Genomic DNA, 12,801 nt, shown 5'->3' with positions numbered 1-12,801 from the left:
CTGCCCATCCGGAGTTCATTTAGCTGCCAGCCGGCGAAGAGTCCACAACGCGCCGACTGACCAAATGGAAACCAAGATGCCCTCCCTCTGGCTGTTCATCTCGATGGTGGGTTCACCAGAGGATCTCAAATGGATTTACCTTTAATCTGGATACTCTTTACCCACAGCTGGCTTTGGTTAGCTGCCAGGACTACCACTACCAACGGCCGCAGACTCCCTTCACTGCGGAGTCTTCGCGACCCCAGACCACCAGGTTCGTGGTGCAGACCCTGGGTCGCACCTACGGCCTGGAGACGCAGAGGGCTCCGGTCGTCTACGAGGATCACCAGTCGCAGGTTGTCCGCGTGGTGCAGCAGCGCCAGGTGCCGCAGTACCACCAGCAGTACGCCACCAGCTACCAGCCCCAGCAGCTGCACACCTCCTCCTACCAGAATCCCCTGCTGGCCAGCACCAACTACCAGGCTCCCAGTGTCTCCTACGGCCCTCCGCCTCCAGCTCCACCTCCTGGCCAGCCCCTGAGCTACTACGAGCCTCCCCAGCCAGCAGCAGCACATCCACTGCAACAGCAACATCAGCAGCAGCCGCAGCAGCAGCAAACTGCAGTTCAGGCCGCCAGTTACTATCGCCAACCGCAGTCGGCTGCCCAGCCACCAGCCAGTTACCTGCCTCCCCAGCAGCCCGCCCAGAAGCTCTTCTTCGGGAACCCCTATCCGTACGCTCCGGTGACCACGGGATCGGGACAACAGGTCCTGGACGCAGGACACGGATCCGGAGTGGCGCCCCACGAGGTGCAGGTGCAGCTCCTGCAGGCCACGGGATCGGCGGCATCGGAGACCCGAGTGGGTGACCACGCGGCCCAGTCGCAGAGCTCCGCCCTGGACTCGTACGACTACAAGCAGACCTCTCCCGGGGACACCAGGGAGTACCAGCGGTTCGTGACCAACTGCCCGGGTGGCGGTCAGTGCCAGAGGAAGGAGCTCGGTCCGGGTGAAGTGGACGAGAGCCACCGGCAGGTGGTGCAGACGGCCAGGGCCACCACCCAGGCTCGGGTGGAGGGATGCTACAAGAGCCCGGTGGTCTACGTGCCAGCTGGAGCGGCTGTCAATGCGCAGGGACAGCTGAGGCCAAAAAACCGACGCCTCTTCCAGCGGCAGGAGCAGATCTTCTCCAGATATCCCTACAACTAAGCCCTCTCTTTAATATCCACCGAATTTAACATCGAATTTATTAGTTGCTATGCTAAGTCGTCAGTTCAGTTTGTTGATTATTGTAAATAAATCGATCGAAGTTTGAACACTTTGTTATTAAACACAAATGTTAACCGATTCGGGTGCTTAAATGCTTAAATTAACAAGCCCAAAAGTAGGCCTGTGTGGGAAATCCAAGGGATTCAGCAAACATGTTAATCGCCCAACTGGTTGGCCGTTGCTTAATCAGCTCCACGGTGATATTTTATCGAGGGATTGCGTATGATCGGGCCATCAAATGCTAATTAGCCGAAATGAAATGCACAGACAGAAATGAATGGGGCCGCGTTGGCCAATCCGAAGATGCACATGTTTATGCGTATATGCAAATAAGGTAAACACGAGGCAACCATAAATCAGTCATTAAAAACGAAGTTGTTTCCCTGAAGTCAAATCAATTCATAGATTTATATATATATCTGAATGTTATCTTCACATATTTAAGATCCAATTGATTTACGGCTTCTCGAATTTTCCATAAAAAAAGGTATATCCGGAAAATGTAAACATCTATTAACTTGGTAAATGAGGCGAGTCTGTCAAAAAAGGGTTAATGAATAAACAATTATTTATTCATAACTCAAAACCCATTACCACTTTTAAAATTTTTAGTTAAATTGAAACAAAATCACTTCAGTTGATTTTGACTAACAACGAAGCACAAATGTATTTAAGGGAAGCTGTATTACTTTTGCTAGTTATATTCTATGGATATATAACTCAAGTAAGGATATACATACATTATATCACAAGCGATTTATAGACAAGTAATTTAATTATTTTCCGACCAGATCGATTCTAAAGTGGAGTTCACCAACATAAAATGCATTTCGAAGGACAAGAGTTTCTTCGAGTTCGAGTATTGTTACATAAAATCCGTAAATCGGAGCTATAAGTACATATCGCTTAAGACTAATATGTACCAGCTGCCGATCAAAAATGCTTCGGTAAGATTAAAAGTTTTAGAATGTTCACGGCTAAAGTTTCGATCCCCAGGCCACCCTACAACTTTTCAAAAGATTTCGATCCTATACCCCGATCACCATGAACGTGACCGTCGATGTCTGCAAATACATGGCCTCCAACATGAACTCGGGCAATCCCATGCTGAAACTTTACGCGGAGGCCACCAAGAAGTACAGCAACGTCCACCATAAATGTCCTTTCGATGTGGGTTATTATTATATTATTATTATATTTTATTGTATTATATCTTAGTAATTGTCCTTTTGCAGCATGATCTGGTAGTTGATAAGCTACCCACTCAGTTTCTGAACCAGCACTTCACCACTGTCCTGCCACTTCCCCCTGGAGACTACGCTTTCTTCAGCTCCTGGTACGTCAGAGGCGTCGAGCGGGGCAACATCTGGATATATGGCATCATATCATAAGAGCATAACATATTATCCAAATATTGCTAATAAAAACGTAAGAGAGTCTAGTTTTGCTCTCTGGTTTTTGCATTTCAAACACATCTCAGCATAACCGGTTTCTTCCAAGTTTATGTCATAACCGTTACCAATATTGCATAATTGGTTCTAAGGGTCGGTAAACAACCATAGCCAGTGGGATTCTCCGAGTTAGTCAGCTTGTGGAGCCCGAAGCGTCGAGACATATTGAGAATCCCATTCAGAGAACCATGAAGACGAGTTTGCTGCTAGCTTTTCTGGTAGTCGAAGATCAGAAATCGGAGTGCCGCATAACCCGTTTCCAAACTAATGACGTAAAATGCTTAATCCACCGCTAGATGACGATGCTTGGAGTGACTTTGGGTCTGGTGTTGGCCAACTCGGATGATGGCTACCAATATGGACAGCCGTCGGGGGAGCAGCTGCAGGAGATCCAGGCGGTCAGTCTCCCCAGGAAGCGCCACCCAAAGCCACGTGTCTACCCAGAAGATCCCTCCCAGGGTTGTGGAACTGCGGAGCAGGTGGATCACGGAGCTGCCCTGGCCACCTACCACTCGAATCGCCCCCAACCGCGTCGCCTTTACAAGCACCAGGAACTCGAAGTGGACAACTCGTTCTTTGAACCTTCCTCGGAGCGGATTCATGAACTCAAGCGGATTCTGTTGGATCAGCTATAAATGATGAGTTTCTAAAGATCCAAAAATATGATATTTAGTAAGAAACAGTGCAGAAACGACATCAGTACAAGATATTTCCTTATATGTTCTCTTTGTTGCCAAACTCCCTCAGAGTTTATTATGTTTAGTATAGCAAACGTGAACCAAAAGTGACTAAATATGTATTTGCAAAATCAAGATAATCAATTTCATATCTGACTCACACCCTTGACAACTAGTTTCCTATTTAGGTAAGATAAATGTCGGTTCGAAATGTGCCAATATTTAACTCAATGACTATAGAATCCATTTTAATAAATGAATTAAATGGATATCGTCTTTTTTTCTGTTGACACAATTTTAAACACTTATAAACAATTTGAACAGTATTTTTAAATTGTAGATCTATAAACAGCCAGAGAATCTTCGCATCTCTGTTTGCGTTGGCCAAAATTGGTCTGCTCTCGGCGATAAAGTGAATGTTAATGGTTCTGACCAATTAGAAAGAATGAGATGGCTCCATCGGAAAGTGGCCGGGACGGCATTCCAACAGAAATACCCAAATTGCAGTTAACAATAAATAAATAATTTATTTGTGGCTTAAACCGAGAGAAAACAAAAACATAAACATATACAGTCGCCCCAGAGGAGATCGCTCCTTTCTAGACATCGTAGTTGTACTTCTTGTTGTCCGCGGGATTGATGCTATAGAGATCGTAGTCGAACTGGTCCCACTCCTGGTGGGCGGGTCCCTTGGGCTGGGTGCTGCCCTTCTTCAGCTTCAGCAGGGCCTTCTTCTCCCGGTTGATGTCCACGTGGGGCACCTGCTGGCGGGCCCGCTTCTCCTGGGCAGTCAGCGGCTGGGGTGCCCGGACGGGGGTGTGCGCCAGGAACTGGGACTCCTCCATCCCGAGGTCGGAGTCGGGACTCATCTGGGCGTCGTAGAAGTCGGCGAAGTTCTGCAGCTGCATCGACTCGGCGGGATGGTGGTCGTAGTAGTCGGGCATGATCAGGTTGTAGTTCCCGGTGAGGGTCATCGGCTCCTGCGGACTGGGAGCATAGGCGAAGCTGGGAGAGCTGGCTGAGGTTCCCAAGTCCCTGGTGCGACTGTACCGAGGAAGAGCCTCCGAGAAGCCGAGGAGCACAGCCAAGCTGCAACTGAGCAGGATCTTCAAAGGTGAAAGAAAGCAGAGCAATTAAATTAATTTAAAGAGGATACAAAGTTACTTAATCTTCACTCTTTTGCTAACTTCTTATTAATTAATCCATTCACTTCATTCACTTACCATTTGTTTACTGTATTTGCACGCCATTGTACGTAATGTACGAGTATCAACACCGAAACTGAGTTTATACAATCGAAATTGACTTTAATTTTAGCACTTTGCTGGCGGTTCGCACTCGCTGGAGGATCTTTATGTGTTTTCGGCCGAAGTCTGACTTTATTCCCCGTCAGTGCGCTTAATTCGAGCTCTTAAACCAGTCTAATGTTCTGAGCCGTGCGATTTTGTATTTAAAGCAAACGCCAGGCGAAAGCCGAAAGAATTTCATTCGCTCGATTTGTTTTGTTTGCCAGCCTCGGCTTTATTGGCATGCAAATCCGGTTTCGAGACTTTGATTTCCAGCCGGGCCGAGATGAATCTCAAATGCTGATGCTGATGCCGATGTCGGTGGTGGTGGTGATGCTGAATCTGATTGGAGAGGTGTGCGGAGTGAGTGACACACGAAAAGTCGAGGAACACAGGTCAGGAACACCGCGGATCCAGCAGTTTGTCGGGTTTGTGGCGTCAGTCGACTGGACGGACACAAAAGAAATGCAAATCGAACGGAACGGGACGGGACGGGATGCTCGACTATTTGGCGCTCGCGTTGACACACATTTGATGGGATGATTCATGGAACGAGCGCGGCAATTAATCCAAATTATACGTAATAAAAGTATTAATTGCACTCGCTCTGTACCACTGAACTTGGGTGTTTCGCAGGCCCCGAGTAATTAAGCCGGGCAGGGGATTTGTTAATCGGCGATATACAAATTGGCACATCAATCACGGCTCTTTATTGCCTCGCATTGATATGACATTTCAATTTCTGTCACCCTCCTGTCACTTAAAGCACTGATAATCCTGCGCCAGTTCAATAACATCGCCTTCCACCCCGTCGGGAAAATCCCAGGCACTGCCTTTGGATACTGGACCTCGATCCCAAGACATTAACTGAATATCTTAATCCAGTGCAAACAGGTAGCGCTTTCGAGCCCGCAAGCAAAACAAAAAGAAATTAGAACACACTTTGCAGTGAGCTCTTTTTAATTGGCGGCTTTTTACGATCACTTAAGATAAGAGTTAGGAAAATCTAAGCCAGCCCCGAAGTCTTAAAACCGAAACCCGTCTGCCTGATACCCATTACTTACATTTACGATTGCATTTACTTGTACTGATCAATTTATTATACTTTTATAAGGCACTTTACTTTATAACTTGACAAATACTTTTGTGCTGATGCAGTAAACAAATAAATAAATAAGGATGTTGTTTCTTTTCGAGGCTCAAAAAGCAATCGTTAATTGTTTGTCAAATTTATAATATAAATTTCGTAAATTCGTTAGGGGACACTAGCCTGCTCAACCAGATTTATGCAAACTGCATTAACATTTTTCATGTTCCAATGGTTTTCATAGAAGTGACCCAATACTAATGTTCCACACCCCAGATCTTTGTCAATTTTAATCCGATTTTAAGTGGCTTGCCTCTAAATTTTTGTAATGGAACTCTTTGAATAGTCGAATTTTTCACCTATGTTCATGTCAGATTTTTCCAAATATCCAATGATTTTCATAAAAGTGACCCAATACTGGACTTTGTCATTTTAATCCGACTTCAAAGGAGCATATCTTTAAACGTTTGTAAGAAACTCTTTAACTAATTGCATTAAAATTTTTAATTTTGGTGGTGGTCGATTTTTTTACCGCTGTTCATGACAGATTTTTCCATGTATCCGATGGCTTTCATAAAAGTGACCCAAAGCTGGGCTTCCCTAACCGATAACTTCTCTAATTATCCCATCTGATTCCAAAATGGCATATCTCAAAACCTTTGTTAAGGAATTCATGAAAAAAAAAAAAATCAGATGGATCAGATTTAAAATGCCTTGTGACTCTCGGGGAAATCTGAGTCCACAAATACACAAAATCTCTCCAATAATGATGACATGCCCTTCTGGAATCACAGACAAATCGTTCTGCATATTTCAGACTTAGCTGAAATGGTCAGCTGGGTTTAACCACAGTTTGTTTACAGCCTTTGTTGGCAGCCAACATCGGTGTTATTTCCCGCAGTTCAAAAATAAATTAGCATGTTCCAATGTTTTATATTTGGCCGGAATGTCAAGCGCACACGCTCGTGAGAAGAGAAAGAGATGGAAGAGAAGGAGACAGGGAGGGAGGGCCAGAAAGAGACAGCAGGCCACCCCCTCGATCAAAACGAAGGCATAAATAAGTTTTAGTGTCTTGGGGAAACCCGTTGTCGGGTTCCAGCATTTCTCGCATTTTTTTGGGGAAATATTTAATGCCTCCGGCAAAGTCAGAACTCATTTAGCTTTGTTTTAAGCACTTACATTTCGTTTCGTTTAATTTGCTTGCGATTTGTGTTTTGCATATGCATATTCACAATTTTGTATATTTTTTTGTTTTTTTTCTGGCCTTGCGTTTTCCCTTTTGTGTGTAAATTGGCCCGTTTTTTAATTTTGTACTTTTGTTTTGTCATCCCGGGCACATGTTCTGGAGATCAAAGACATGTTTTGCGAGCGGCAGAGAAAACAATGTATTTTTTGTGAATCTGTGTAAAACATTCCGCTGGGAGTTTGCGTCAGAGCCTGAATTGTGTACTTTTGCTTAAGCCTGGCATAAAATTTCAATTATCCGAGGCCGGATTCCACGCGTGGGCTTTCGGGGGAAAGGGGGCCTTTGTTTGCGCCTAACTATTTGCCAAAAGCCCACGCCACAACGCCGATCGAGTTGAAAGCCTCAAAGCAACGTGCCCCGGAATACGACCACAGAATTACTTACTCGCCAGACACGGCCCGTCCTCCCGGAACCCGAAGGATACTCCTCCGCCCCTGCGGTTTCCTAGACAAACGTTTCCCCCCAGACTGTGGACTCAATTCCAGTTCCAATTGCAACTGGCAAACCAAACCAAACCAAACAGCCAAGTGTCGCCTGGGGCCTTGCATCATTATCGATGCAGGCAGTGGCGAATGCAAATCACATTAAATCTAATATGCAGCTCGACCACAATAAACTGTGCACATCATTTGCCGCCGAGCCACCCGCCCCCTAAACCCCCCGAAAACCACCCACTCGGCATCTGGTCGCTGGTCAGATGCAAACCTCAGACAGACTTGCACTTCGGGTTCATTGTTTTCCTGCTAATGGTCAGATAAAGTCACAGCAGCCGAAGCTGGTAAGTAATCACCTCCCACAATAAATTAAACTTGCCCACTTTGATGAAATTATGATGCCTTGCAGTGTCAAAATGAGGCAGGAATATCATGCTTTATGGCGCTTTTATCGTTTATTGGTCTTCAATGCAGACATTTACTTGATCAACAATCCATAATTTTGCTCATCCTCACACTTGATATTTTTAGGTTTAAAATTGTACTTTAAAATGTTTTTAAATGGAGCTTAAGTTATAACACTCCAATAACATTATATGTATTGTGAAATTTTAAAATAGTTTTAAAAGTGTCTTCGGAATGCAACAGATGAATGGCTTCCTAGTGCATTCGGTAGACCAGTCGGGGTCGCTTGTGGTGCTTCCGGGTGAAGAGTTCCTTCACATCCGTGAACACCGACTCGACGAAGGACATCGCCATCTGGCGGTACATGCCCCACGCCTTGTAAGGACACTGATCGAAGCGGACGAGGGCCTTCTGGACGACCACTCCGTTGGCCACCACGTTGGCCAGCAGCACCAGGACGTAGGCGAGGACCACGCCCATGATGACCATCTTGTGGGAGGAGGGGTTCTCGACCCGCTCGTTCCACCTGGAGACCGCGTACACAGTGGCGGCGCTGAGGGGGGCGGCGACCACCGCCATGAACGTGTCGAACCGGTAGCTCAGCACCATGATCGCCGAGGTCCTCACCCGCAGGAAGAACGTGTCCACGAAGATGCTGAAGTTCATCTGCGGACGCACGAGCGCCGCCAGCAGCAGTATGTACAGTGCCAAAAAGGCGGCTCCTTGGCGCACACTCACATCGATTCGCGCCATTTTAACTCAATCTGGAGCTAAGAATAAAAAAGAAGTTAAAGTTGAACTTAAATTAATATAACAGCATCTATAATATAACATATTCATGAACAAAAGAGCATTGTAAATAATTAGTTGCCACCAACTTTCCATTATTCATCCTAAGGTAACATTTCATGCAAAGCATATGTTTTGGTGAAACATAATTGTTTCAAATATTGTGTTTATTCAAATGATTAATTTACAATTTTTTATCCGGAAGGAATATAAGATATTTGCATATATGCTAATGACAAATGCTTTTAATTGTGCCATTCGACAACATGTTTGCAGTAAGATAAAATATTTCCATCCAGCCATTATCATTAATTATTAAAAAAAAAAATTGCCTGAATAGAAATACTGAAAATATTAAAATATGTTTCAAGCCTCCAGAGAAAGGGAGTGGTCATATAATCATAATAACCCCACTTGAATCCAATCTTCGGGTCCGATCTTGCCCAACTCCGCCGACCCGCTTAACCTGGCCTTTGTCAGCGGAGGCTGCTTGTTTGTCGGCCCAAAACCCTAATTAAGACCCACTCCCCCGGGCAGAGAGTCATTGCTTATTCAGAGCAGTCCGACCATCCGACCATCCATCAACCGAATAGACTTCAATTAAGTGCAGTTCATCAGCCTCGCAGACGAGCGTTTCCATTCCCGCAGTTTTGGTTTCGGCGACTCATCGAAGCCTTTTGCAATTACTTAACACATTCGAAATGTCATCACAAATGCACTTGCAATCGCGAGGAGGCAGACAGACGGGGAGCGGGCCGCAGTAATAACCTCATAATATGGGTCATTAGCGACAGTGGGACAAGTGTTGGGGGCAACCGCTGCCACGCCCATTAATTACTTGCAACTCCGTCGACGCGACTGGGTCTTCACACTTTCCAAAGACCGAAAAATGCAGAAATAAATGGAAACAAGGAAAGCGGGCAAAAGCGGAAAAGTCAGTGCAGCAGTAAAGCTTAATTAATTGTGCATTTTCCATGCCGGCGAGCCGAAGTGGAAAATTAACTGACATGGAAAATGGGAAAATTAAAAATGCCAATAGGGAAAATCGAACGGAGCGAAATCTTTGCGACAGCGTCAATAAATCAATGCAAATGCCCTAACAATGCTGGCTAATTGCGAAATGATTAAGCGAAAGTGGCCGACTCAAAATTCAAAATTCATTTCCCTGTGCCTGTGATTTCAGCTGCACCTGTGTGCGTGTGTTCGATGGGCAAGGGGGTGGTGTTCGTGGAGGAGGGGGGAGGGGAAGGGTGTGGGGGTGACATTGTGGACCACCCGTTGACAGCGATAAATCAGCAGGTGTAATGAGTCAAAGTTATCGTTATGCATGGATCATTAATCACACACGCATAACAAATTAAGAGTACATTATTCCATTGCCTCACAAACACAAACACACACACAAGCACACAGCTCAACTTGTGCATGTGTGCGTGAGCGGCGTTGCTTGCATACTTTCAGGAATTTTAGTTGACGCTTTCGCTACCCTGATTATTTGTTAGAGAGTGATAGTTAATTGTATGTATCGAAGGATCAACGTAACACATTTTAACATTAGGTATGATTCATAGCAATTAAATTTATGTTTTTAGAAGAAATCCTTAACAACTTCATCTTTTTATCCAGCTTAATTACAAGTCGATTATTTTTTGAATGCCCAAAATACTGTGTCCTGCAAAGGGTGCCTGCTGCCACGATCCCCGAACTGCTTTCGGTTTATTTTGGCACCAGGCAGCGGAACTTGGGGCATTCTCGCAGCATCTCTCTATTTACCCACTCGCTAATTGTAAATGCCAATCAGGACAGTGCCAGGACCCAGCTGACAAGACAAAGCCAACTGTCTCCGAATGCGCCACTCAGTTGTGAGTGCGGCTGAGTGCCGGGGGATTGGGTCTGGGATTGGGATTGCGACTGGGTTTGGGATTGGCTGTCTGGAGCTGCGAACAGGCTAAAGAGCTGGGAGCCGGGAGCCGGGCCGAGTTGAGCTGGCTGATTGCTCCAATTGCCAGGCGCCCGGGCACGCACGGCTGCCTCATACAAACTTGCAACTAAACAGGACTCCAGAGCTACAGGACTCCGGGACTCCGGCACTCGCTCGGCAGCTACAACAACAATCGCTTCTGTCAACGCACAAAAGACAGCGCTGACGTAACGAAACGGTTAATTTAGAGTACGACAACGACAACGACAACGACAACAAACGAAGGCAGTTCAAAAGCCGTCAGCGCGAGATGAGATGAGGCTGCAGATGGGCACAAAGAGAACAACACGGGGCACCAGCAACATCAGAACACTTGAAAAAAAAAGTTGAAGAAGTTCTCAGTAAAAAAAGACACCTCGAAAAAGAACTTCAGTCTTTTGACCTAAGGTAAATAAATTTGAATTCAACCCAAAAGTACTTCTCTTATCAATTCCTCTAATAAGCAGAATCATATTTTGTTAGCCCGTTAAGTAGCTCTAAATCACCTTTTCTTATAAACAAATTCAATATCATACCTCTTCAAATCTAAACAAATTCTTTTAGTGGAGCAACAACAGAAGCAGCAGCTTTGTGCCATTTGCATAGGGGCGTGTACGAAGTCCGGGATCTGCAATTACAAAGCACCAGCTCGAGATTGGAACGGAGGCTGGGGGATGGGAGCACCGCGGGATGGGGAGAAACACAGGATGGGGTTCTAGATTCTAGTCATATAAAACATTTTTTAGTGCGCTGATGCTGGCGAATGTTTAGAATTTAATTAGCCACGCTCCCTGATTATGCGTGCATGAAATTACAGCCGTCGAATGGCGTCCTATAAAATGTGTACCGAAGTGCCGATGACAACAAAGGAGCCATTCCCCCACCTTTACCCCTTCCATTTCCCCTTCCCCTTTACTCACATCTGCGAGACGTCTGAGGGTCGGGACCCCAGCCACATCCAATTCAATTTCAGTCTGATTGCGAAACCTACAGCGAACGGGTAATTAGCTCGAATTTTGAGGATTTTTTAGGGCATTTTTAACTTGAAATTATATAAACTAGTGTTTTGAGTTTTGCCGAAAAGATTGCTTTGTTGGGAGGGTGCTATCATTGTTCTTAATTAATTGAAAAAGGGAACGGGGATCTAGCAACAGCATTGTAGTTTGAAATCCTTGCTGCATTGAAACTCCTTCGATTTGGACTCCAGTTCTATTGCTTCAACCCCAAGAAGTGTCGTTTCCTCGATGTTGTTTCCTCCCTCCAACGACCTCGTCTTGGGCCCGTCCTCCCACTACTCCGACTATCCCGGTCATCAACTCCTTGCGGCCAATGCAAATGCAGGCAGCTGCTACGTTGACAGGACAAATAACAAACAATGGGCGACACTTCAGCACTTTCATTTTCCCGCTCGAACACTTGCGAAAAACACTCCGCCGCAGACGCAACACATAGCACACAGCACACACATTTTGTGGATTTTTATTTATTATTTTGCTTCTTTTCTGCGGTGGTGCCGGTGGTGGTGGTGGCGGTGGTGCAGCTCACTCACACAGACGCCCCACAATTTGCGAGTCGCACTCAACGTGAAGTGTTTTTGCGGTTTTTTCGTGTTGCATGTTTTACGTTCTCGTACGTATATTTTTAGAAATTGTTTTTAGTTGCATGTTTTACTTTTATGCTGAGTTCTGTGACAGCTCGCCCAGATCCTGGTGGCTGAGGACCTGCTGGCTGAGGTCTGGGTGGGTTATGTCTGTGAAGCCATGATGGCAGATAAGTCACATATTGTTCGAGAGTTTCTGGGATGCAGGGGCTGACTAGGGAAACGGGGAAGGAAATGCGATTCTTTTAGGATTAGACAGAAAAATCAGTGCAAATCAGAATGGTTTTAAGTGTTATAAAAACTAGCATTTAAATTCTTTCAACCATATTATTAATTATTCAAAAATAGGTTTTACCCTTGTTAGAATTTTTATACAAATAAATAAAGACATGTTTTCTTACCGTGATCCCCAATCTCCTTCCCACTCGTACATTTTTCCTTTCAGAAGTTAATCTGCCACATCTGCTGCTGCCACATAGACGAGAATTGAGTGCACACACATGCGCCGCCCCACCAACACACCCACACACCCACACGATCGGCCATCCCGAAAGTATGCAACACTTGCCCGACTCTCTATGCGCATCTTTATTAATTATGCCAGCGATTTAATTAAAAA

At 45.3% G+C, this 12,801-nt stretch overlaps 5 protein-coding genes across 5 annotated transcripts; 3 read left to right on the top strand and 2 right to left on the bottom strand.

Moving 5' to 3' along the window:
• On the top strand, positions 1-1,315 carry LOC108099289 (transcription factor SOX-9). Its single transcript, XM_017202681.2, has 2 exons — positions 1-106; positions 168-1,315. The coding sequence occupies exons 1-2, from the start codon at positions 65-67 to the stop codon at positions 1,185-1,187; spliced, it is 1,062 nt and encodes a 353-aa protein (XP_017058170.1). The 5' UTR covers positions 1-64; the 3' UTR covers positions 1,188-1,315.
• Positions 1,316-1,911: 596 nt separating this feature from the next.
• Positions 1,912-2,638, top strand: LOC108099241. Its single transcript, XM_017202612.1, has 4 exons — positions 1,912-1,971; positions 2,039-2,194; positions 2,244-2,417; positions 2,483-2,638. The coding sequence occupies exons 1-4, from the start codon at positions 1,912-1,914 to the stop codon at positions 2,636-2,638; spliced, it is 546 nt and encodes a 181-aa protein (XP_017058101.1).
• Positions 2,639-2,850: 212 nt separating this feature from the next.
• LOC108099309 lies at positions 2,851-3,579 on the top strand. The gene is made up of 2 exons (XM_017202702.1): positions 2,851-2,916; positions 2,995-3,579. Exons 1-2 carry the CDS (start codon positions 2,887-2,889, stop codon positions 3,331-3,333), a joined length of 369 nt encoding a protein of 122 aa, XP_017058191.1. The 5' UTR covers positions 2,851-2,886; the 3' UTR covers positions 3,334-3,579.
• Positions 3,580-3,974: 395 nt separating this feature from the next.
• Positions 3,975-4,777, bottom strand: LOC108099242. The gene is made up of 2 exons (XM_017202613.1): positions 4,599-4,777; positions 3,975-4,481 (listed from the first exon to the last, which is right to left on the bottom strand). The coding sequence occupies exons 1-2, from the start codon at positions 4,623-4,625 to the stop codon at positions 3,975-3,977; spliced, it is 534 nt and encodes a 177-aa protein (XP_017058102.1). The 5' UTR covers positions 4,626-4,777.
• A 3,081-nt stretch (positions 4,778-7,858) lies between these two features.
• On the bottom strand, positions 7,859-11,667 carry LOC108099286. The gene is made up of 2 exons (XM_017202678.1): positions 11,503-11,667; positions 7,859-8,603 (listed from the first exon to the last, which is right to left on the bottom strand). Exon 2 carries the CDS (start codon positions 8,584-8,586, stop codon positions 8,089-8,091), a length of 498 nt encoding a protein of 165 aa, XP_017058167.1. The 5' UTR covers positions 8,587-8,603; positions 11,503-11,667; the 3' UTR covers positions 7,859-8,088.
• Positions 11,668-12,801: the final 1,134 nt, after the last annotated feature.

This window comes from Drosophila ficusphila, unplaced genomic scaffold (genome assembly GCF_018152265.1).
Source record: "Drosophila ficusphila isolate 14025-0441.05 unplaced genomic scaffold, ASM1815226v1 contig_791, whole genome shotgun sequence".
Classification (NCBI taxonomy): domain Eukaryota; kingdom Metazoa; phylum Arthropoda; class Insecta; order Diptera; family Drosophilidae; genus Drosophila; species Drosophila ficusphila.
Note: the sequence above shows the minus strand (reverse complement) of the source record. Positions and strands in the feature narration are given on the sequence as shown.